The sequence below is a fragment of the Solanum verrucosum genome, unplaced genomic scaffold (genome assembly GCF_900185275.1).
Source record: "Solanum verrucosum unplaced genomic scaffold, falcon-dt-bn FXZP01000049.1, whole genome shotgun sequence".
NCBI classification, from domain to species: Eukaryota; Viridiplantae; Streptophyta; class Magnoliopsida; order Solanales; family Solanaceae; genus Solanum; species Solanum verrucosum.
In genome coordinates this window covers 5,265,334-5,292,074 of record NW_026020221.1, presented here as the reverse complement: position 1 = coordinate 5,292,074, position 26,741 = coordinate 5,265,334, and the positions used below count along the sequence as shown (strand labels likewise).

Genomic DNA, 26,741 nt, shown 5'->3' with positions numbered 1-26,741 from the left:
TTATAAACTTGAGAAAATGGTCATCACGTTAATCAATCTTAAGGATATATGAGCCTTCAACTCTAACAAACACAATAGTGGCCTTCACGTTATTAATCAACAAAAAATGTCAATTCCATACCAAATAACAACTATATATACATAGGAATAATCATTTCAAATGTCATTAACATCATCAAAAAATTAATTTCACACAAGATATGGCTATTAAAATCCAAGTTATCCTATTCGTATCGTCACTCCTTCTAGCATTCGGGTATGGTCATGGCCCGGCCCAGCCCGTTGAGACGACTGTGGTGATTGAAGGCATGGTGTACTGTCAAAGTTGTGATACTTATGGATCATGGTCATTATTAGGGGCAAAGCCAATTGCATCTGCTAAAATTAGTGTCATATGCAAAAACTACCAGAAAAGAGTGAATTTTTATAAGGCATTTGAGACAAATGAATATGGTTATTTTTATGCAGAGTTACAAGGTTATAAAATGGGACATTCTTATCTTGATCATCCACTTCAATCTTGTCGTGTGAAATTGGTTAATTCTCCACAAGAAAAATGCAATGTTTTTAGTAATATTAATTATGGAATCAATGGTGCACCACTAAGATTTGATGATAAAGTTATTGATAGAAGTAATTATAAAGCTGTAATTTATACTGCTGGTCCTTTGGCTTTTCGACCAACAGATTGCCCTCCAAAATAAGTTGTCCGATTCGTGCTGTGGAATCAATCATCATATATCACATTCTTTTCTAGCAGGATGTTTAATACAACATTAAGTTTGTTATGGTTTTGATAATTTTTCAATGGTCCGATAATGTTTTACAAGAGTCTCTAGTGCTATAATTTTGTCCTGTATACCTAAAACCTCAATTGTATGATATTTGTTCTTATGACTTTTGTCCGATATATGTGCCAACCTTAGTTTTTTCCATAATTCATTGAGAAAAACAATAAATACAAGGTATAATAAGAATTTAGTAATATTAAAGAACTACTACTTTAATGTTAAAGGTATATATAGTTTAAAATAACTGTATAAGGTACTCCTATGATTTACTAAAATACCTTTATTTATTAGGTCTATTTGAAGAATTTAACAGTATTAAAATAACTACAATTTCATTAATATTAAGGATATAATAGAAAACGATTGTCAACTTTAATCTCAGAGTTTGTTTTGGGGCAAATTTTTTTAACTTAAACAACAGCTAAAATGCAAGGTTAGCTGAAAGTAACACAAAAATCTGGCTTGCCCTATATATCTTCTTAATAAAAAGTTTTATTTCTTCTAGTCCAAGCAAAAAGCAAAGACGCAGTAGTCCTTTGTACTATCATTAACCCTAATAATTTAGAGCATACAGTTTCACCTTCTAGATATACTAGTAAAGAAAGTCCGGGCGCTGTCGGGCCCAACATTAATAAAGTTATATTGTTACTCTCTCCGTCCCATATTAGATGAGAATCTTACTAAAAATATTTTTTTCATATTATTTGAGCACTTATTAAATTAGGATAGAATTAATTAATTATTTTCCATTTTACCCCTACAATTAATATGACCATTCCTATATTGTATGTGTATTTTTTGTAACTCATTTCAATGTGCATTGATATAAACAAAGGGCAAAATGGTGAAGTCTTCCAATGCATTAATGATTTCTTAATCACCGTGTAAAGTTGGAAGTGCCCATCTAATATGGGACGGAGGGAGTATAGTTTATGTATTGTTATAAAATTAGTAAAGATTGTTATAATATATTTTGCTCATAAGTGAGCTAATATAGAAACTTATTTGTCATTTGTCTTTTTAATTTCAATTTTAAATAGCAAATAAATGTAGCGATAAGATTAAGGGTATAAATGAAGCATATCTTTCTAAATTTAAGTAAAAATAAACAAAGTAGAAGTAACATTAGGGTTATCGATAGGACGATTCATTGGGTTATTTTTTAAAAAATGATATCATTCAATTTTTCGGCTATTTTATAATGTATAACCAAAATTAAAATTTTAAAATCATCCGAATCCTAATTTATGTGACACAAGCAGTACAAAAATTAGTCTTTTTTTGTTGTCTTGTAGATATTTTAAGTTATTATTTATTGTAAATTATAGTACTTTTTATTAAAGTTTTTAATAACATATGTTACTTTTTATGTTTAAGAGTTAAACCACCTTTTTTTTATGTCTTTTAATTTTATATGTGTTTTGTCCTTTTCCATTTTCAAAAACTAATACTCTCTCCATTTCATTTTATATGTCATTTCTTTTTATTAATATATTGGTTATTCCCTCTTCTTATTGGAACACAAGTTGACTTCTTATATAGTAGTTATTCTTATTGGAACACAAGTTGACTTCTTATATAGTAGTTATTCCCTCTTCTTATATAGTAATGTAACACTGACACTAACCCATAATTATCAGAAGTAATTACTCAATTATGAAAATAATAACTGCTCACTTTTCGAAAAAATATCAGCAGCAAATTTACCTTTACAGAACTTCTGCAACTTGACCTGTTGTAATTAATACTGATTTTCATGGCAATTCATCATTCAGGCGATAGAGGTAAGTTGATCAAAATGACCATATAACATCTTTATGGACGTAGTCAAATATATCTTTCATCTTTTTATACAACTAGTAAAGAGAAATAATACTCACTCAGTTTAGTCAGCCACTAAATTTCGTCACAGATCAAATAGAAAACAAGAAGCACAATACTTTCATTTACAGCAACTGGTGATAACATACTAAAGAAAGCATTCAACATGATTTTATCCAAAAGGATACCTGGAAAAATTACAACAATTGAAAACTGGAAAAAATTAAACACCAACCCCAGAAAAACCAGTTAAAGCAATATAGTGCATCTTTACATAGTTGTCTACAAAATATCCTCAACTTAGTGCCTAACTGCAAAAAATGCCTTTTCTAAAAGAATATTACAAGGAGATATCAACACACTATGACACACAACAGAAACAATTATTTCTCATAGTCTCCACTTGTGCCCTCCTTTCCGCAACTAACTGCAAGGTACCGGAGAAAGAACAGAGGGGAAGACTAAATAAAATAAAATTTAAAAAGCCCGATTGTGTCCTTTCTTCATAATGCTTTGTTTTCACCAGTGGGGTTACACCGTCAGATTAGTAGGAACCCATTGGTGGCATGCCAAATGGAGGCATCGGAGGCATTCCCATTCCACTCATATGAGGTGGTGGCGGCTGAGCAAAACCTCCACTCATACCAGCACCTCCCATACCTGGCATTGGCGGAGCAGGCAAAGCCAGAGGAAGCAGCTGAGCATACATATTCTGCAACCAAAAAAATGAACAGGATTAGCAAGACCGGGTCGAGAAGATAATTGCGTAAAACAGATGGTCAATTTGCCACAGCCATGCATGTGATGTGGTGCTTGTCATGACATTACCAAAACAATCTGCAACTTCTATTACCTCCAAGGCTAAAAAGAAGGAAAATAGGCAAAATACATTCATCATAGACAAGTCAATAACTACCTGCTGCTTCATAACATCCTTCTCTTCATTCTCTTTGGTTTTTGCTTCTTTTTGAGCCTCAATCTTATCTTTTATCAGCTCATCTACCTTGCCAGTGTATTCACGGATAAACTGTGCCAGAGAGGACCCAAATTAGAATGTGGATGCAGATAGCACTGAACTACTAAAAAATCAAAAAGCCTAAGGCAGACAGCAAAATGACGAGGGGGAACAAAAGAGAAGGTAGAAGGTATTTATTAGAGAGGCATATCTAAAAAGTCATGAAAAGTTTCACATACTTCCCCTCAAACATAATGAAATATATAAAACAGGACTAGCACTATACAGAGGTTAGTGAAAAAAATAAGTATGTTCTAATAACTGAAAAAAACAATTATCATGTTTCAAAGATGCTGGGGCAGGTCAAGGGTTAGGATGTAGACTTGTCAAACAAGTGACTGATACTAGTCTCAAATTGGAGATCGGATTTACTTGCACAGAAGTCTACTATAAAGATATATACCACATGATGCTATGGACGCAATATAAGAGAATTCAATTTGTTGCGTGACACCCATCAAAATTTAAAAGGCATTATCAATACGTTTACCAGACGAAAGGGCACAACAACCAAAAAGCAGAGGACGAAATAGGCACATGCAAGACTGCATAAACAGACATGGAAGGAAAGGAGTTCAGAGGGTACCTGTAATAGATAAGGGAACGCGAAGTCAATCATATTATTCATCCATGCTAACTCAAGGGCAACATCTGCGCGGATCAAATCATAACAAACAAATAGGCATGATGCAAAGCATTCTTTCTTTCCCTGCAAAAGCACACAAAAGAATTAGAAGATTGAATGCATTTTCCACCACAGTAAATATTTACAGATTAGATGAGCTTTAACCAAATGCAAAATTAATGCAATCAAAGTTACTCTACTCTTGGACTAGCAATATCATTTCCAAGAAAAATTTAATATGATCTACTTCCCAAGCAAAAAAAATCCCTTCGTTCTTTAGTTGCTGATGACAACTCTGCATATGCGATCCCCAGAAAGCATAGCCAGTACCAAGCCAGATAAATGAGGGTTGTGGTGATTTACAGCCAACAGAAAAATAGTCTAGTTGGATCCATATAGCTGATCCCAACTAGTTCGAGATTAAATTGCTTCATTGATTACAAGTCTGAGAAATGTTAACTATAAAAGGTTCAAATAACAAATTACTAGGATCTCCAAGGTGCCAGAATATTTATCCCCACAACCACACCTAACCTTCATGATTTATAACAGTAATTATGTACTCATGTGTTATCTTAGATGCAAATGCCCCAGAGTCTAGTTGAAACATTTGCATTCAGTAACTTCATGGTTTTTTTGGGAGGGATGATACCAACTAGTTGGGATAAAAGCTTATAGCCCAGTTGAAACATTTGCATCAAGTCTAGTACTTGCTAAAGTTTTTTTTGTTTGTTTAAAGATTTTATGCCCTAGTGATAATAAGTATGAGACCAAGAGAACCTGAGAGTAAGAAAACCTGTAAGTTCTCTTGGAAGATTCCAAAGTATTGGAATCAAACAAGTCCAAATTGAGCAAAACGGATATTGATGAATCATTTAATTAGTCCAACTATTTTTAGATTATGACATAGTTGATACTTGGTAGTGGTTGGGGGAAGAAATGGAGGATAGGTACGGCTGAATCTTGAATCCTAACCACAGATACCTGTTCAATGAAGTAAACAAGCAACTCCTCAGCAAGTTCACGATCCCCAGATTGTGAGGCTGTTTCCATTGCATCTTTGTAAAGATTATCTTTCTTTGATAGAGCAATGGATTGCTTCCACCGACCAGCCTTTTTATAAATAGAAGCAGCAACACGTCTCATCTCAAGGAGCTCATGTTTCTCTATCTGCTCAAACAGAAAAACAAGAAATGGAACTATTATCAGGCATATGATAACTACGAAGAAAGACAACTTAGTGCAACCAGCCATCACCTTCTGTGCAAGCCCAATCTGATCAAAGCTATCATGCAATTCAATTGATTCACGTAGTCTGTCATAGTCTTCCTCTTCAACATATATCTCGTTAAGGGCCTCATTCACAGCAGAAACATTGTTGCTTTGAACAGCAATCATATAAGGCTTCACTAGGCGAAGGTGACCCGCCTGGTATCATTCCCACAAAATATGAAGGGTTAATACGAACATATACCAAAAAGTAAGCAAGAAAATCCTTGTAAGTAAAGGGTTTCAATGACAAGTGAGACCTTTCTCATTATATCCACTACACGTGTGTGGTCCACCCTGAGTGCTAGAACATTTAAAAGATCATTAATCAGATCAGGATGCTCTTGCAAATAGAAGTGGACGGCCTTGTAATAAAGTTCCACATTAGCAACTTTCACGACGATATCTTTGAACTGCATATGATCCCAAGCATCTGGAGAATGATTCATAACAGTAGTGGCAGCATTATCAAATTCATCATATTGGATATACAAATATGTGAGTTCCTTCCAGTGTTGCTGCTCATCACAGGCGCGAATAAGCTTCGGAATGTTGAGACGGGTGGAGAATAATTTTATGTGCTCCATGAGCTTCTCATGACGGTATCTGGCATATAGAACACCAAGTTCTGTGAAGATACCCATATGGGCGCGCTCCAACCCAAGCCCACTCTCCATAAGAGAGATCAATTCATTGAAACATCCTCTGTTTTGGTAAAATTCACTCACTTCCTCCAAATCATCGACCTGCAAAATCAAAAAAAGATACCACCTATCACCAGTAGTCCAGAAGATCTCCCGACATTTTCAATGAGCAAGTTCAAAAGACATATTGGCAAGCACAATAGAAGAGAGAAGCAGAAGTTACCTGCACTATAATGTTAAGCCCACAAATTTGAGCTAAGCGGAACTCCTCAGCATCAACACAAGCAAAGCAGACTTCTTTCCATGTTTTTGCACTGTTTGCTTTACGTGCTGCATCAACAGCACCTTGGAATTGATTCAACTTTATAAGAGTGCTTGCTAACTTAGCCCAATTAGAAATAAAAGCAAATATGATCTTTGCAGCCTCATACAACGCTCCATCATACAAGCGATCGCCAACATTTGGTAGATTAGCAACATTTGGCATTAAAATGAATTCTTCAATTTCGCCCAATCGATCAATCTTAGCATAAGCATAAATGAGTTCACTGTCAACCTTGGGCTCCTTAGTCTTTTGCCTTACCATCAGCAAATACTTCACTAAGTCATGATAAACATCTGCATCTTCTGCAGCATGAATGACATCCAAAAATTGGGTAGCATCATCTGCCCGAATAAATGATTCAATAGCATCACTCACTAATCCCTCTCTGAGTTGAGCTTTGGCAACCTGGCTCCAAACAGCATCTTCTTCAACTCGGAATGCAAACTCCACAGCACGATTTATATCACGGATGCTGTCAAGCAGAACATTGACAGCCTGAACATTCAAGTTGAACTTCTTGAAGATTGCAAAAGCTTCTTCATAGAGCTGTGCTTCAACAGCAACCTCCCCAACCGCGGGACCATCAAAATTATCAAGCCTATTGATATAGTCCATAACTCTAGATGGATCAGCTTTAATGGCTGTCAAGATAAGCAAATTCTGCAGATTAAAGTTCCCACTAAATGCAGAGTTTTGGAGCACAATCTTTTCAAGAAGCTCAATCAGTTCATGAGGAAGATCAGCTGTCATGAACGCTTTAACAGCTGCAGAAACTTGTTCTGGGCTCTTGCTTTCAGGCAGAGCAGTGGAGACAACTTGATCTATGAGCTGCCTTCTAAACTCGTTCTCAGGGATAAGAACTTTATCCCAAAGATCACCATCCATCCTCTCAACGACATACCTATAAATATTATAATAGGGTTATTATTCATCTTCAGAAATCTTATAAGTGATAAACCAACACTTGGAAACTAACAGAAAAAACAAACCTGGCTTGAAGTTTGAACAGAGAGTTCTTATTTGTTACATTAATAAGTTCATCATCACATTGCCCTCTTCTATAGGCCACAACAGCAAGGGTCGGATCACGCTTCTCACAGTATTTACCCACAACACGAGAGTCATAATATGGGTTGGTCGTGAGGAAATGCTCTGGGTTATTATTGCTCTCTATGATGATCTTACCAAGAGCATTGTGTACATGCACATCTTGGCTTCCTTCACTGACAAGATGCTCCAAAAACTGTGTAAGCAGTCGCAGTCGGTTCCTGACAACCAATAGATAAGTTTAAGAGACAAATTAAACTGACAATCTTAAAGTAGTAGTAACAGAGATAGACAAAAACCTTTTTTCACATTCAGCCACAAGGGGCTCAACAGGAAGCAGAGAACGAACAGAAAGGATCAAGCCTTTAATGAAATCCTCTGGACACTCGTCATCTAAAAGCTGCCCCACAACTAAAGGAGCGTTTCCTGGATTGACCTATTACATTAAGTATTAAAGCTTGTAAGTCACATGTTTGGAAACATTTCAACAAAGCAAGTACTAAAAAGAAGTTACCAACCTTTTGAACATAACCCTCAATATATCGTAGCATATTGTTAGTGTACAGATAGTGTGTGAGATCAGGAACAAAACCAAAGCGATCGCAAACATTGATCAGAGGTCGGGCATCAGGAAGTTTGGCTTCCATCAAGAAGTTCTTAGTCTTTTCAGGGTCGTAGAAGTTAGATTCTCTTGTCACGCGCTCAACCTCCTTGATTTGTCCAGTCCTGGCAGCTGCTTCAATATACTTAAAGTGGATATCAGGATCCTCACTGCACAAGGCCCAAAAAAATCATTTATTGATGAACAAGTAAAATTAGCCCAGTCCAAAATGTCCTAGCACGAGTACACACCTCGAACTCAAATATGATCCCAAGAAGAAGTACAACCCATCGTACGACTTGAACTGCTCAAAAAGCTTAATGCAGGCATCAATACCCAACTGTTCACAGTATTCCTTTGCAACCTGATATTAATGCAAGCACAATCAAGTCTCTTGTTACAGTATTTCACAATTCACGAGAACCAATCAGATACATCATTACAAGTATGTCACAATTCTCAAGAACCAATAATGCATCAGCTTGCAAATATCAAGCACCAAACTTTCCAGGAATAAGTAAATAACTACCTGAACTATTATTTGAAGGTTGCCTTTGATATTGATCACCAGAAGGTCCTTCATGCACTCAAGCGCCCATTCACGTGAGACAGTCCCAAAGAACTCAACCAGAGCCTGAAACATACAACATAGATAAATACACACCCGACAACCCTCAACAGTAAGTCAATACGACCACTGGAGTATACCGACCTGAGGCTCAATGGCATGTGTATTAACAATTACGCGCTTGATATCAGGTAGTTCACTGTAGTGCTGCAGAAACATACATAATTAACCAACATTGTGGTCATATCTTATGGGAAGTTAAGCTCAAAAATGCTGAAAACCAGTCAAACCTGCAAAGCCCGAATATAAAGACCAGCTTTTTCACAAAGTTGAGCAATTCGTGGTCGATCATAATGACTGAACATTCCATTGGCTAATATAGCATCAGCAACATTTGGGAAAGTCACAAGGTTGATTTCCAAGACCTGTATACAAGAAAGTTACAGCCAAAGCAAAATGTATAAGCAGATAGATGTCCCTTAATGAGAAGGGAACAGATACCTTAGTCTGCAGGTAACCATGCTCTGGAAGGTTAGGCTTCAGAACATCCAACAAAAATGCTGTTGCTTCACGGATCATGTTCCTCTGATGTCAAAACAGAAAGAATCATTATGAAATGGTAAATTGCACCTCAAAAAATTATTCAAAGGCTTCTGAACCACATCAGCCGTTTAGCATCATCAACAGTAACTAACCTGAAGAAATAGGTCGGTGATTGTATTGTAATCAACAGGACACCCTCCCTCCATTTGAGACATCATGAGCGCAAAATTAACAGCACCCTGCACATAAAGACAATTATTCGACTTCATCCTAAACTAAGCACCATGTCTTGATTATTTTTTTTGAGATGAAAAAGCCCTGTCTAATTACTTTGCTTAAATTTAGTTTCAGGATAGAAGATGCAACTTTTCCAATGTAGGAATAATACTTCAGGAAAAAGAACCAAAAAAAGCTCAGACACAATAACCGAGGAATGGTCTAACTCAGTAAGACCCCCCTCTCCTACGTCCTCCGGTGATCCTTCTGATCACCGGATTTCACTTCCCTTTTCTTTTCTCAGGCGAGCTCAAATGGAAGATAGTATTTACTTTGCAGTTGGATTCAAGTCCTACAACATCACAAGAACACCTGGTACGGCGGGAGCCTGGTACGACTGGACAGAAAGAAATAGAAAATCTATTACGAGAACGACTTTTAATGAGAAGTCAATGGAATGGATCGTGCAGATTTTACAGGAGGCATCATTGACAAAGTGGAATATGGTGAAGAGATGGAAGAAAAAAGATGGTTTCTCAGAAGTTTTTCGTTTGAGGAACTACAATAAATATGGGCGCTACATCAGTTTAATAAATGTAAAAGGCAGGAGGAGGGAAGTTATCATCATTCCTGAATTAAATTTTAACTCAGGGTGGTTGAGCATTGCGGAAAAGGTTGGAAGATTCATTAGTAGTCGTAGAAAGTTAATGAATGGGGGCAATCACAGGCTGGTGAGCAGAGACATTCCATATGCTACAGTGCTAAGGAGCATTAAATGGGGTAATAAAGATTCAAAACTTGCTGAAAAAGAGAAGGCAGCTCTAAAAGGGGATAGAATCTTTATCAACGATGATCCAGAGGAGTACAGTGAAGTGCTAAAGAGAAGTTTGGTGGGTGCATTGGAACTTAGAGCCGGAGAAACAGTGACCCTGTCAGAAATCAGGGGATGGGCTAATCGACTGTGGAAACAAACACACAGCTTGAACATCTATGAAATGGGCAATGGACTCTTTCTATTTGAGTTTGCACTGAGGGTCACAGCAGAGCAAGTGATTGAAGGAGATTGGGAGTGGAGGAATAATCCAATGGTGGAATCCAATAATAGGTACGAGATGCAGAAGGAGTAAAGAAAATTCAACTTGGGTAAAAATTGTAGGGTTGCCTTTGCATTTTTGGGATCAGAAAATTTTCAAGATCATCGGAGATTTCTGCAGGGGGTGGGTAGAGACGGAAGAGGAATAATTCATGAGTGATATAGCATTAAATATGAAACTCTCCCCTTGATCAAAGGAAAGCAAGAAATACCTATCGGGCTGAATTTGACATAGAAAGTATGAGTTAATCCCGTTAAACTGGCTGAATGAATGTAGTACCCCGAAATTTTTCCAAATTTAAAAATGCATTTGGCAGCCTAACGGAAGCTATTTGTTATCACTCCTTAGTCATCCAATAGTTACAGCAGTAGTTATTTCTTTTTAGTAGTAGTTATTTTCCTGTAATAATGCAATTTAATGTTAGGAAGTCATGTCCTAGTTTCTAGGGGTAGTTATCTGTATTTAAACTATCTGTTTTTCACAGGAAATACAGGCGGAAAAGTAATTTCGGTTTTTGAGTACTTTAACTCAAAGATTGTACGTTCTCTCTTAACGAACCAGTACCATAGGTCGTAGGAAGAAAACTTCAGATTTTATCTTGCAGCGTCCCATAACTAGATCCATAACAGGGGACCATAACAACTTGGTAGTAGTTATTTTCCTGTAACAATGCAGTTTTTCATTCCAGTATTGTTAGGAAGCCATGTCCTAGTTTCTAGGGATAGTTATCTTATAAGTGTTGTATTTAAACCATTTGTTTGTCTCAAGAAATATAGGCAGATCCAGACATCTACAACCTAATCATGTTTCAACAAAGCACTATAGCAGATCTTTGGTCACCACAAGGATGGAATTTCATTTTCAAAAGAAACCTTAATGATTGGGAAATAGTGAGAGTTGCTGAATTTTTAAACACTCTGAACACTTTCACTGGACTACAGCCAGGTGAGGATAAATTGTGGTGGACAGGAGATGACAAGGGAGTGTTCAAAGTCAACAAATCCTACAAGTAGATGGATCAGACAGATCAACAGTGCTCAAGTTGGCCTTGGAAGCAAATATGGAAGAGCAGAATCCCTCACAAAGTCTCCTTTTTTGTCTGGTCAATGGCTAAGGAAGCAGTCCTTACACAGGACAATGTTATGAAGAGGGGGAGAACCTTGTGTTCCAAGTGCTTCCTATGTGGTGAAACATCTGAGACTGTTAACCATCTATTTTTACATTGCAAGTACACCCATCATCTGTGGAGAATATTCCTAAGCCTCAAAGGCGTCTCCTGGACAATGCCCAGGAAGGTGGCTGAGGCATTACTATGCTGGGAGGAAGCAGGTGTACATGCTAAGGACAGAGGTAGATGGAGAATTATCCCGGGGGCTATCTGGTGGGCTGTTTGGAAAGAAAGGAATTCAAGATGTTTTGAGAGCATAGAGAACAATGTGCAGAAAGTTAAACTAAACTGCATTTTACTTTTAGTCTTTTGGTGTAATCAGTTATACTCTAATGACACTGTCTCTATTATTGATGTGTTAGACTCAATTTAGATGTAGAGAAGTGAAATCAGGAGTACACTTGTATATAAGGTTACAGTACAACCCATGTACAACCCATGTACTGTTTTGTGATATAATACAAATTTACCAAGTTCAAAAATAAAAATAAAAAAAGAAACATAGGCAGAAAAGTAATTTAAGTTTTTGAGTACTTTAACTCAAAGAGATTGTAGGTTCTCTCTTAACGAACAAGCACCATAGGCCGTAGGAAGAAAACTTCAGATTTTATCTTGCAGCATCCCATAACTAGATCCATAACAGGGGACCATAACACTATTTTATTCATTTTTCATGTCAACTCAAGAGTGGATGCTGATAAAAAGTATAGTTATTATTGGTAAATATTTGTACAATGTAAATTGGATGTGTCAGAAGTAACAAGTATGAAACAAAGGCTAAAACTGCCCGTTCTATGGGCTTGCACAGAAGTTCCATAAAATGAGGCACATGTTTATATGAATGGACCAGTTTCGTGGATGAAGAAACACCATCACTTTTTTGCAAGTCTCTGAGAGCTTTTTGAAGGGGCAACCAAGGATTCTACTACACCATACAAGTTATGATTGCAATAAAGTATTGTGTTAATTCAAGTTAACTAACACCCATGAACCATGAAAATTCCAAGATTCCACCATAATCATCAATGCCCAATGGCTAGAGGTTTGAGCATTGGCTTCCAGAGCGACTGTTTCAGAGTATTGAACATAGTTATTGGAGAATTTATTGATGGAATGGTGAGTAGCCACTAATGACATTAAAGGAGTTTGGTGATAGAGATGGGGTTGATTGTAATGAATTGAATTGGTGAATAATGGTCTTAAATGAACTAAATTCATGACTTAAGCCTTAGATTTAACTAGTTATACATGATTTGATGATTTTATCCCTTAATACTTAAATATTGTGAGTTGTTGGAAACCCGGGAAACTTGAAGAAGTGAATTCAATATATAGCTTGGGCAAGTTACAACTAACCTATTAAATGTGAATTTTGACTAAATCATGAATTCCAAGTGTTTAACTGAATGCCTAAAAGTTGTTTTGTGGCTAAGTACTTGTGGGAGCAAACAAGTGCCTAATCACCATAGTTGAAACCCAGTTACAACGTATGTTGTGAACTCCAATTCCTAAAGTTAGCCTTATGTGATTTTTTTGGTATGGCTATGATGGTGCCTTTTGGCCTGTTTTGGAACATGTTGAATTGTTTCCCATGCTTAGTTGACTTAATGTCATGTTGCATTATGTTAAATGCCAATATTGGGAGTGAGGGTAACTGATACCATTCACGGTGGCTTACTTTTATTAAAGGACTTGAGATGCAAGACAAGGTTGATGAGCTTCAATGTGAGATCAAGAAGGTGTTTATCCGGAAAGAAAAGCCCAAAAACGAGCCCAAGAATTATGATGATGAGCAGATTAAGTGCTACACATACTTTATGGTCCAAATCCAAGTCCGAGAGGAGGAAGATTGGGGCCAAATGGAGCCCAAGAGGAGATGCCTACATGGAGCCCAAGAAAGGAGCTGAAACACCCAAGAGGAGCTACAATTTCAGAACACAGTCGGCTGAGAAATCAAACCCAAAAGAGCTGTAATTCATGCTCAAAGGGGGGTGAAATGGACGTGAGAATGCTTCCCAGAAAGGGCTACAACTCAAGCCAATAATGGCTGAAATACAACCCCAAAAAGGGGCTGTTTAGGCGTGTGATTCTCGGAGAATATATTGCACTTCTTTCCATATTTGTAGGTAGTTTTGGGAAGAACTTTTGGGATTATTTTTATATGTTTTCCTTGGTCAAAAGCGCCCTAGTTTAATGTTTTCTAGTTAGATTTTATTATTTAATATTTCCATAAAAGTAGGATTCGATATTCATGTTATATAGGTTTCCCCTATATAAAGGGGTGAATTTTGTTATTCTTCATTAGAACATTATTCTTAATATTGTTTGAGAGGTCTCTCACCATTTACACCTTTGTGTGTGGTGACTATGGATTAATCTTGCAACCTTATCAGAAACATTTGTTAGGAGGTAATACTAATCCTTAACTTGGTATCTTTGGTTTCTATTAAAGTAAATTAAAGAAGGTAATTAGTCTTATACTAATTATTGTCTCTAATTTCTTTGAAATAGGGATCGAGATCACTTTTGATCTTAAATTCTTGAATTGACTCTATGTGTATCATAATTAGTATTAATCCGCTAAGCTTGAATAGTAAGATCAACTAGAGTTCTTAGCACTTAATTTTGAAATTTGGGAACTTTATTCGAGAAATTTCGCATATCATAAACTTCTTGTCCTAGATCTTCGTATTTTCACTTTCGCATTATTTACTTGTTTTTCAAGTAACCTGATCCTTGTCAGTAACACTTCGCAAGTACGTTGTGTTAGGGTTGCCGAAGTTATAACCTTCATACTTTTAGATCCACAGCTCGTCTTTTGGAAGTGAGGGTGACACTTCTGATGCATGATGTGTTAACAGAAGAGGAAGAAGCCTCCATGAATGTAGAGTCATTAGTTACTAGTTTTCAATTAATATGAGCCTGTACCATGTTACAGTGAAGTGTTTTCAGTTGCAGGAATATCTTTTCAGTTAATACAGTTATAGCTGGTACCTAAGACTTGGTGTCCGGTTTCAGATTTCAATTTCAATTTCAATTTATGAAATTTTTATCATGCTCATACCTTTCAGGTTGTTTTATCAGTAGTTCTTGTCCCACCATTAAATAGGTAGTCGAAGAGACACTAAGTATCATAATGGTGTATTTAGCCGGGAAGGGCCTGCTTAAATTTTTGGATGCAGAGACAGTTACCTTTGAGCACAGTAGGCACAACTAGAGCCTGCATCACCCTTGACATCTCTCGCACGTCGTTTAGCATAGTACCATGACATATTTTAGATGGCTCATGACTTGCTCAATTTTAGACAGTCTAGTATCGTTTGGGATTTTGTTTTAGAATGTTGTGTATTTCCCTTGTCGGGGCATGTTGGTCACCAATTAAATACCATTCAACTTTTGAGTTGAAATGTCCAATATTACAACTACTTTTACATTTTTTATGAATGTTAGATATTAGCAATGTGATTTGCTTGAGGGGGGTAGTAAGTCGGGTGAGATCACAAGCCCCTAGATTTGGGTCGTGACATGCAGCTTGTAAAGAAAGGCGAGAAGTTGATAAAATCATTACTTGTAAAACCATTCCAGGCATACCTGAGGATCGGATCGAAGAATTGTTTGCAGCAGGAACAAATAGTCAGGAGTATATCCAACCTGTATCAACAAAAGACATCGAATTACCAATCTCTGAATGTTCTGATATATGAAACGATAAGACTGTCTAACACTAGATTGCAGCTCAAACAACTAAAAAGCAGTCAGCAATGACCACATCAACACATGCATGACTGACCTGCTTTGAGTATATCAGAATCTTGTCAAACTCCCTGCGCTCAGCAAAAGCGGCAACAACTTTTGGTGTTGCTCTTGCTTTGATGTATATCTTCAAGGCAAGGTCATTATCAACAGTCTACAACAAAAAACTTACTGCTATCAGTAACTTAAGCAACAGATTGCTTGCATGAAGAAAAAAACAATTTTAAGTTGTGAACAACAGAAAAATTAAATCCGCTTCAAGTTAAATCCTGTAATCAACCTTCACAAGGTCGCCAAGTTCCTCACTACACTCAAGCTTATCTTCAGCCAACCAATTCTCCAAGAGGTTCTTCTTATTCTGGTTGACAACAAGTCGTGAAAGTTCCAAAGACTCAAATGCATTGAGCTTCCCTTTAGTCAAGAGTGTACCAAAGTACTGCAACAGAGGAGGCGTTTGCCCTGCTTGAACAGGAACACTCTGCAAATAAGACAACATGACACATTACCTTCCACAGGATGAGACATTAAGAAACATGTTCAATTGATTTTGCACCTCTGTGACCTTGAAGGGCAACAAATAATCTGATAGGGAATAACATGGATTTGGTAACATAGCTTCTTTTATTTCATGTTTCGGTAACATAGACAATACCTGAAATTTAGCAACAGTATCCGGCGTACGGAGTATGCCTTGGGGGGATTCTGCAGCAAGCTCAGCAGCCTCTTTGTACTTGGTTTGAGCAAACAAATCTTGAAAGCGCTGGACAACCTGAAGCAATACAAAATTAATAGATGTGAGATCACTGTGAATAGCAGACAGCAATAAATTCCCAACATTCTGAATCCATCAGAACCACTGATTTTGATAAATTTGTCAACTGCTAACCATAACCAATCAAAGGACAAGAGTTCACAATAATATTAAACCATTAGCCCTGCCGACTATTGTTCTAGCAGATGATTTACCAACTGCTTTATCAGAATATTGTTGATAAATACTGCACTTGAGCCGAGGGTCCTTCGGAAACAGCCTCTCTACCTCCACGAGATAGGGGTAAGGTCTGCGTACAGTCTACCCTCCACAGACCCCACTTATGGGATTTCACTGGGTATGTTGTTGTGGTTGTAAATGATATCAATAACAACCAATTAATTAATTTTCATATTTAATCTACAAAAAGAAGATGCATTTTTGAAGAGCAACAGCCTGTATATACTGGTTAAAAGTATGAAGAAGTTTCCCATGCAAGAAATCCCTCCATTTAAAGAAATGATGGCACGCCATCTAGTCAACAAAGTAATCAAAAAATAGTGCATTGAGAAACAAGGTTTCCACTTACCAAATTCTCAGCACCAGGAAGGTTTCCTCTTTTGGCAAGATTGACAGCAAGCTCTAGATTATTTAACTGCAACAAAATTTGTACAGAAGTTTGTCTTTTAATGATCATGGATTCTTCAAAATTTTCTGGAAATTCATCTACAACAATATACATGGCACCAAAAGGAAAAGAAAATATACTTACTTGGCCACTGACAAAAGGAATAATTGTTGCTTCATTTACTGTGGCTAGCAACACTTGCCCTCGCCTGTTGACGGCATAGAAACCACCGATTGATGAAGCTTCTGAAGTCAGAAAAATAGGATCTGGGCTGATCCTATTTCTGTACACAGCAGTAGCTGTTTCCAAGTCATAGACAAACAGAAGACCAAGCTTTGTGATGACATAAATTAAACCATACTTATGAGAGATCTGCAGAAGTAACAGAGAAACTGTGTTACAAGAAACTGAATTCTTTTAGCACAGAAAGAAAAGACAAAGCACATATAATAGACAAGAAGAAAAAAGACCTGCATGGCAACTGGGAAATCATCAGCAAAATCCGGAGGAAAGAAAAGATCTGCCTGTTTCTTTGAAAATGAAGGCTTCCCTGCAAATTATTAACTCGTTAGAAAACTGATCAGAGTCATACGAGGCGATGTTCTTCCCATAGAGTCAGTAAAGCAATGTTCAACTTAAAGTAGTCGTGAGAAAAAGAGGTACTCACCTGGCTGGGCGCCTAGCTCAATGACATGCAACTTTGATGTAACTTGCCCAGCATTTGAGGTTTTTGAGGCAAAAGAAATGAGTATGGAATCCCTATCATTTCCAGGTACCTGGTTCAAGCAAACAACAGTCAGAGCAGTAAAACATGGAAGCAAGCTACCTGACAAATCAAGAAATTGTTGAAAGGAACTTTTCTTACTCTTATTGAGGCAAATGATGCAGCATGAGCCTCAAGAGCTTGACTGCGTTGCTGATCCACTGAGAACAGTTGCATATTCCCTTTGACCAGTTGGGGCTTCTACAATACCAATCAAAATGGACAGCCAAATGACGATAGTAAATTCATTGAACATTAAAATTAAGAGAAATCATCGAACAATAATAAATATCATGATTAATTGACATGTCTCTTCCAAAGTTCAACAGATAGCATATATTGAGCTTAAAGTTCTTTCGATTCATTTCCCAGTAATGGACGATTACCTTTTAAGTACCCAAATTCTTGCTGGAGTGTCAGAAAAAAAATTATTTTTATTTTTTGCTATTTCAAAACTCAAAGATGGTCATTTTGACTTGCTGCAGTTGAAAACATCCAACAGCACAGCAACAAAACTCTTGCAGTGCAATTTTATCACATTTTTTCAAGGATCAAATTGGATAATGGGCCCGCCCCTCTACCATTCACTTAAATACTAGACTTTTGCCTAGAGCAGGCTTCGAACTAATGACATGTGCCTAACCCACACATCACACACTGCGCTCTTACCACTAGACCAAATCCCTGGGGGCTCAATTTTATCACATAAAAAAACCTTCATAGTGAAATAGTTGAATATGACCATCTATTCCTACACTTCACAGTCACCCTCGGCTCTGGTCCATGTTTCTAAACATGGTTGACATGAGCTGGACTATGCCAAAGAATACCACCTTCCTTCTACACTGCTGGAGTGGTGATATTGGAGGAGTCAAACAAAAGAATTGGTGGAAGAGGATCCCAGCATGCATTTGGTGGTCAGTATTGAAGGGAAGGAACTCTAGATGTTTAGAGGACCACAGAATATTCCATTCTAAGTATCAAATTAAATTGGATAGTGTTCTTTCTTTTTTGGGTGCAAAACAACCCTGCAAATGATTGTGAAGCCATTCTTGACATTATATAGTCTCTGGAAGTTTTTGTCTCGGGGGAACTATTATTTTGTCGATCTAGGGATGTATTTGCACTTACAGTGCTACAAGGGGATCTTTTTAATGTACATGTCAAAAGCTTACTCCTATTTTTTTTAACAGCCTTCGAACTAATGTTAACGAAATGTGTTACCAGTTTTTTTTTAAAATAGTTTAATAAAAGCCAAAATGGAATTAATGTTGCAACAAATTAAGGGACAATGACACAATGTGAACATGTGCAGAATCACATGATTTTAAAAAGGTAACAAGCAATTAAACCTTCCCTGATATTTCCCCCCTTCCTAATGACACTAAGGAGTAAGGACCATACTAGTGGGAGAAGAAAATCTGCTAAAAGAATAAACATGAAGACAAAGATTTTCATGAGCAACATAGCTTAATATTACACACCTCTGGCGAACCTGGGGCAATACCAATCAAAACCAACCATTTCTCTGAAGGATCACATCGATAGTTGATAATTTGGTTGTTAGCTAGATTGGCTGTTCTATCAAACATCTTTACAGGCTCGGAATCACCTGTACAAAGAGAATTTGGGAATCTTAGGGACAGTTAACCATCTAAAAGAAAATTGAAACAGTAATAAAAGGAAGAAAAAATAAAACAGAGCTTCTCCAGGCGAAACGGAAGAAGAAAAGCTGGCAATATTAAGATTGACAAAAGAAAAACTTACCTTCAATTGGCCAATGGTACACTGAGGTTTGTGTGACAAGACCTAACATCTTAGGGGTAATCCACTTCCAGAAAACAACCTGAACAAACAAAGCATTGAAAGTATATGAACACCATCATAAATGCAGGATCAGATGGTTGATAACAGCTGCAGCTAAATGAATTTATTAGTGAAGATAATCAAATAGAAGAGCCATTACCTGCTCAGGCATCTGATGTGATTTAATTTTCTGCTTTGCCTCAATATTGAAAATTTGTAAGTGGTCTTGAGTAGTTCCTGGAACTTGAGCTTCAAGAAAAAAGGAGAGAGGACTGCTTTGTCAGCGAACATATAAAAAAATGAAAACCAGAAGTGACAGGTCAGTGTCTTCACCATTTCGCCTAAAAATGAAGAACGGATACCATTTTAATCATACTACTTCTGCGACTCTCGATTAATAAGGTGATATCCAACTCAACTATCCTCAAGAAGGAAAGCAATGACACAACAAAGTCAAATCCTAATCAACCTCAATGTTCCCTGTTTTATTCTTTTAAAAAGTACCTCACTATGTCCTTTATTTATAACTTTGATGACCAAAAGTATGTTTGATGTCATTCCTCTCATCTTTTGCCTAGTCTGAAGTTCTTTCGTTTATCAAGGTGATGAATAATAAATCAAGTTTTTTCACTTGAAAGTCTGAATAACCCAACAAACTAACAAGTTAATAAATAAAAAATAGCACTAGCATGCCCAGCATTGTTACAAAAAAATTAGACAAACCAATAACTTAAGCTAATGCAACAACAATTAAAAACTCTTAGCAAAGATCTCATACCTTTTAGAGCCAGAATTCTGGTATTAGGATTCATAAGAGCAGAGTCTGCCGTAATCGGGCGCCTCAATGGCTGCATTGGCATGTTCATATCAATAATCACCACACTATTTTGTGGTGAAGTCTCCCGTACACATATATACTTATCTGATTCCATGGTAACATTGGTGAACGTGATGAACTGCGGATTAACCCCTATACTTTGCAACTGCAACACCGATGGACAAAACACAAAATTCAATCCAGATTTTAAGTTCACTTAGAAATTGAAGTTCTCAATTAAAAATATTAGTATAATCCAGGTCACAAATCTGAGAATGAATTAATATCATAGGAGTTGTTCAATTTATATGTCTGAGAATGAACTAATATCATAGCAACTTTACAATTGTTAGCCACATTACACACGTTCAATTTATGTCAGTAGAAATTATAGAGAAGTTCTAGTACTTTTATGATAATTTTATTATCACATTTTGATTTTTTATAGGAAAAGGTAATCAAGAAAAAGATTCATTGATAATCATTTTTATTTTTTATAATATTAGCCTGAGATTATTTTAATTGGAGTACCATGGTCAGGATTAATGTAACCGACCCCAACTTGTATGAGACTGAGGCGTAGTTATCGTTGTTGTTGAAAATCACATATCACAACCTAGGTCATGGATCAGGTAATGAACTAATCTCATAGTTCTAAGCGACATTTTGTACGTGCCAAGGTGCCAGAAACACCATATATGCAATGAACCTAACGCTAAACTGGCGGAAAGATGATCCCAACAGGGGTGGAATATCTCCTTCAGAAGGCACTTGAAAGACTGGGAAATGGCCAGGTTTGTTGAATTAATGCAAGTGCTTGAGGGTTTTACAGGCATCTCTACAAAACCTGATACTATCAGATGGAAGCATGATAAGGATGACAAGTTCTCAGTAAACAGAACTTACAAAAAGAGACAGGTATGCAGTCTTAAAACAGGTCAAAACCTTGGAATTATGTCTGGAAGGGTTTGGCTCCTGCCAAGGTCAAATGTTTTGCTTGGCTAGTAATTAGAAAAGAAGACTTCACACATGTGATATTGCAACAAAAGGGGTTTCAAGTTGCTTCTAGGTGCTTGATGTCCAGTGAGGCAGGAGAGACAAGCAACCATCTATTTCTTCACTGCAAGGTCACCTCACAGTTGCGGTCTTTGTTCCTCATTTAACAGAGACCAGTTGGTTAATGCCTGAGCATACAGCACATCGGTTAAGTCTCTGGATCAAGACGGAGGAAAGTAAGAGACAGAAGAATTGGTGGAGAATAATCCCATCCCCATCCTGTATTTGGTGGACAATTTGGAAAGAAAGGAATTGGGGGATGCTTTGAAGACAGGGCCAACACTACTCAGAAGATCAAATGGAACTGCATTGCAACCTAATGTTTTTTGTGTCAAGAATATTGTATAGAAGTTGAACAGCTAGTAGATCTGGTAATGAATTAATAACAGCTACAAGCCAGATGCCACACGTGCTAAGTTGCAAACACTAACAAGACTACGAAATTCAATCTAGATTTTATATTCATATTCAGACTCTTGAGCTCTGGATTTAAAATAATACATAACCTAGGTCATAGATCTGGATGAACTAGTATCACAGCACATCTCACACGTCTAAGTTCCCAGGAACAGTTACAACTTATAAGAATATGAAATTCTGTCTATATTTTAAATTCATGTAGTAACTTGAGTTCTCAATCCAAAACGATATCATAACCTAGGTCGCAGATTGGGCAATGACTTATCACAGTTCTAAGCCAGACTTCACACATGCTATGTAGCCGAAAATTCAATGCAGAATTTAAAGTCACGTAGAAACTAAGTTCTCAATTCAAATGATATCCTAAAATAGGTCATAGTCTGGTAATGAAGTAATCACAGTTCACAGCCACACTTCACCTGTGGTGAGATACCAATAAGTAATCACAGTTCCCAGGAACAGTTACAAATAACAATTGAAGTCAATCCAGATTTCAAATCCACACAGACACTTGAGTTCTTAATCCAAAATAATACCATAACCAATGTCACTGATCTGGTAATGAACTAGTATCACAGTTCTAAGCCACATTTCACACATGATTAGGCGCAAGAAATTCTAACCACAATTCAAAATCAATCAAGGTTTAAATTTGCATAGAAACTGAAATTCTCAATCCGAATAATAGCATAACCCAGGTCGCAGATCTGGAATGATTTCTCACAGTTCTATGCCACATTTTACACATACTAATTTCCTGGAAAAATAATAAGAGTATAAAACTAAATAACAGGGTTTATGTTCACATAGAAACTGAAGTTCTCAATTCAAAATGATACCAAAATCTAGCTTGCAGATGTGATAATGAACTAATATCATAACAGTTCTAAGCCACATTTCCCACATAGTTGCAAAAAATACTAGTATGAAAATGAAATTCAATCGAGATTTTAATGCATATAAACATAAGTTATCAATACAAAATAATATCATAACCTAGGTCATAGATCTTGTAATGAGCTTATTTTGCACACACTAAGTTGCACGAAACACTAATAAAACTAATAATTCAAAGTCTAAATTTAAATAGAAATTTAAGTTCTCAATCCAAAATCATATGTCACAGATCTGTTAATGAACTAAAATCACAATTTTAAGCCACATTTTGCATGTGCTAAGTTGCAGGAAACACTAAGAAGAATACGAAACTCAATCCTGATTTTAAATTTACATGGAAAATGAAGTTCTCAAACCAAAACAATACCATAACCCAGGTCACAGATCTGGTAATAAACTAATATCACATCTCTAACCCACAATCCACATGGGCTACCTTGCCAGAAGCATTAGTAAGAACATGAAATTCCATCCAGATTCTTGCAATGAACTTATTTAATACGTACTGTGGCCAGAAACACTGCTACTAATACAAATTCAATCCAGATTTCAAACTTTCAAAGAAAAACAATTGTCATTTGACAATCCAAGATGTATTTTTATGATAATTGTGGTGTCCAGGCCAGATTGTGCACACCTCGACTAATTCCACGATATTACCATATACTTTGTTGCAGATCTCAAAATTAACTAAAACCAGAGAAGTCACTCACATTTCACAGTGCTAAGTTGTCAGAAAAACTAATAAGAACTCGAAATTTCAATTCCAATTTTGAATTCACATCGAAACTAAAGTTCTCAATCCAAATTGATTGCATAATCTGGATCATAGATCTGGTAAGGAACTAATATCATAATTCTGATCCACATCTCACACATGCTACGTTGCCAAAAGCACTAACAAAAACACAAAATTCATTTCACAATTTAGATTCAGATAGAAACTAAAGGTCTCAATCCAAAAAAAAATAAGGTCTCAGATCTGGTAGAGAAGTGATCACAGCTCTAAGCCACATTTAGCTGGTGATAAGTTGCTAAAAATACTAATAAGAACATTAAATTCAATCCGGAATTCAAATTCACTGCAGAAACTTAAGGTCTACATCCAAAATAAATATCATAATAATCTAGGTCATAGATCTGGCAAATGAGCAAATATCACAGTTCTAAGTCATATTTCAGCCGTTCTGAAAAACCAAATTCAATCCAGATTTTGGATTCACACAGAAACTAAAGCTCAAATATTGAAGACAATATGTTAATTAAGTTTCCAGATCTTCAATCAACACAAATCACAATTCTCAGCAACATTTCTCAGTAAAGAGTATCAAATCAAAGCAATTTCGACTGCTAATCTAAATTCGCAATAAGACTCAATCAGTATCCAACCACGGCTGAATAAATCGTTGAGAAAAATGTTAAATTAGAAGAAGAAAAAAACATAATATGAATAGATACCGTTAGGGCCTCTTTCATAGTGATCGGAGCATTAGCTGCTGCCATGATGTCGAGATCTCAACGGAATTGAGAACGGAACGACGGGAGATCTCCGATGAAGAAGCAACCCTCTAACCCTTCGAGGGGGGAAAGGGAAGAAACGGAGAGAAAACAAAGAGGAGAAAGAGATCTAGAGAGAGAAAGGGGGTGGAAGAGGGTTCTTATTTAAGAGAGAGATGGAGTGGGGAAAGTGATAGTATACGACAATGGTGAAAATGGAATTTTCTTCTTTTTTTTCGAGTGAAAATGGAAATTTGGATTTGGAAAAACAAAAAAAAAAAGTTGGGAAAGAGGTTTTGAATTCTACTTTTCCTCTCCTCATGTTCACGGTTTGGTTAAAAATAATTTAATTAAATAAAAAATTGATTTGAATGTAAATTTTAAAAAATAATAATATTTGGTTTTATTAAGAAAAAAATGAATCGAACTCTTAAATTGGTCGTTTAAGAATTCTTACGTTCATAAAATGTAGATAGCGAGATAAAAATTTGAGATGGATGTGTTAACATATTAGGAGAGATAAAATCGTGAACAAAGATATATGGGATAAGGTGGAAGTGGCCCCAGTGATGGACAAGATGAAGGAAGCGAGATTGAGATGATTCAAGTATGTGAAAAAAGAGATATACAGATTTCCTAGTGAGGAGGTGCGAGAAGTTGGCTATTGTGGATTTTAGAAGTTGTATAAGTAGGCTAAAGAAGTATTGGGAGAGGTTATTAGATAGAACATGACCGTTGATATGAGGAAATTAAGGTCGATTAAGATAGAAGGCTAATAGATAGTCAAGTATTGTCTAGTTTCTCTTATCAATATTATTAGTAGTAATTCTCCTACTATGGTATTCTTTGATTTTACTACTATGTGTTGTCTTTCTTATTTTTATTTATCGTATTATTTATGATTTCTATTATTTTTTCTACATGCATCATTTGAATCGATGGTCTGCCGAAAATAATATTTCTACCTTCGCAAGTAAGGAGGTTATACACATATCACCCTTTCCAAACCCAACTTATGAAATTACCTCACATGTGTTGTTGTAATTATATATTTTTCATCATAAGCTTATGGATCTTAAGATATTATCTCTTCGGTCCAAAAAATTTATAGCCACTCCAATTCAAAGTTAACAATGAATGATAAATTTTTAAAAATGAATAAACAATTGAACCAAGCCAATACATATCAATTAATTTGATTTGATTTTTAGAATTAAAAAAATAATTAAATTAATTTGAGTTTGATTGTAGCCAAAAACTATTCTGAATCAAATTATGAACATCCCTAATCCTAATGTGTATGAAAAAAAAGAAATTTTTGAGATCAAAAGCTTTTTTATTATCATATTTGTCAATCTTCTGATTTAATCTGATGGAATGGATAATGGATCCGTTCAACTAGGGGTGTGTATTGGTCGGTTCGGTTTTAAGTATTATCGGTTTGATTTATCGATTTTTAAATATGCTAAATCGATAATCAAACCAACAAGATATTTGTTATCGATTTTTGGTTTAACCAATAAGAAAATGCTTTCAAAACAAATATATGACTTGTCCAATAATTTGATGCGATCCATGCATACATCGAAACAAACAAATCAGACTAAATTGCAACAATAAAGACTAAAGTAATACTAAAACTTAAAGGGTAAATATAAGAGGTCAAAGATAAGTAGTGTTGATTGTGTAGGGTCCTTATAGTTATTACTATATATAATAAGTGCGAATAACTATTACTTAGCACATGACAAGTGTTGAATGATATATGATTGATAGTGTTGTACATTCTTCTTTTATGGTTGTACCTTTAAAATTTATATTATTGGACAATTTAATACCATTAATTACCTACTAGTTTATTAGACAAAAAGAAAGTTTGACCTCATTTGGGCCCATTATTATTTATATGTTTTCAATTTTCAATATATGTTGTCTATCTAATTCTTTTTTTCAACCTTTTATTTTAAACTTGTTGAAATTTAATTACCTATTTATTACTCTCTCTATGCACTTTTAATTGTTATGATTTCCTTTTTAGAGTCAAACTATAAGAATTAACTAATATTTTACAATGTGTTTTTTCATCATATTCATAGGCAAAAAATTACAATTTATAGTACTTTTTGTATAGATTTTGCATATTTAATTTTTTTTTTAAATATCGAATTAATACAATATGATTTAACTTTGAAAATTAGTCAAATGGACTTTCAAAAAGTGCAACATGACAAATACAAGTGGACGGAGAGAGTATATTTTAGCTACAAAATATATTAGAGGTACAACTTTTTAAAAAATTTAAATTTTTATTGCGTTGACTCTTGAAATCTTATCATTGTCATATGAATTTGAACAAATTATATATTATTAAAAGTTACATAAAAGATGCTATAAATCACAATAATTAGCAATTAAAAATATTTTAAAATCATATAAGAAATTTGGTTGACTAATTGGAATAAGTAACATGTACTATTTAAAAATAACGTCAAATTTCTACAATTCACAATAAATTAACAACTGAAAATATTTATGATCATTCACGTGAATTGAAACATGAGTAACCTATATTATTCAAAACTAACGCAAAAATACTATAAATCACAACAATTTAATAACTTCAAAT

General features: G+C 35.7%; 2 protein-coding genes across 2 annotated transcripts; one reads left to right on the top strand and one right to left on the bottom strand.

The window, feature by feature from the left end:
* Positions 1-200: 200 nt before the first annotated feature.
* Positions 201-704, top strand: LOC125831374 (non-classical arabinogalactan protein 30-like). Its single transcript, XM_049510569.1, has one exon. It carries the CDS (start codon positions 201-203, stop codon positions 702-704), a length of 504 nt encoding a protein of 167 aa, XP_049366526.1.
* A 2,143-nt stretch (positions 705-2,847) lies between these two features.
* LOC125831736 (clathrin heavy chain 1-like) lies at positions 2,848-24,334 on the bottom strand. The gene is made up of 30 exons (XM_049510920.1): positions 24,077-24,334; positions 20,207-20,411; positions 19,589-19,677; positions 19,390-19,468; positions 19,107-19,234; positions 17,725-17,823; positions 17,527-17,635; positions 17,330-17,409; positions 17,004-17,231; positions 16,821-16,886; positions 16,133-16,249; positions 15,761-15,958; positions 15,518-15,634; positions 15,319-15,378; positions 9,402-9,488; positions 9,208-9,291; positions 8,997-9,131; positions 8,851-8,913; positions 8,668-8,772; positions 8,390-8,502; positions 8,056-8,308; positions 7,837-7,973; positions 7,480-7,758; positions 6,389-7,391; positions 5,782-6,267; positions 5,510-5,680; positions 5,237-5,422; positions 4,214-4,336; positions 3,529-3,639; positions 2,848-3,324 (listed from the first exon to the last, which is right to left on the bottom strand). The coding sequence occupies exons 1-30, from the start codon at positions 24,119-24,121 to the stop codon at positions 3,157-3,159; spliced, it is 5,124 nt and encodes a 1,707-aa protein (XP_049366877.1). The 5' UTR covers positions 24,122-24,334; the 3' UTR covers positions 2,848-3,156.
* Positions 24,335-26,741: the final 2,407 nt, after the last annotated feature.

Bases quoted from the DNA above. Each gene is read 5' to 3' on its own strand.
- LOC125831736 (XM_049510920.1), bottom strand. From the start codon at position 24,121: ATGGCAGCAGCTAATGCTCCGATCACTATGAAAGAGGCCCTAACG. The intron at 17,824-19,106 runs GTGTGTAATATT...TTGGTATTGTAG, and splicing joins TTGCCCCAGGTTCGCCAGAG to AAGCCCCAACTGGTCAAAGG. The intron at 16,250-16,820 runs GTAAGTGGAAAC...GTATTGCTTCAG, and splicing joins TTCCTGGTGCTGAGAATTTG to GTTGTCCAGCGCTTTCAAGA.
- LOC125831374 (XM_049510569.1), top strand. From the start codon at position 201: ATGGCTATTAAAATCCAAGTTATCCTATTCGTATCGTCACTCCTTCTA.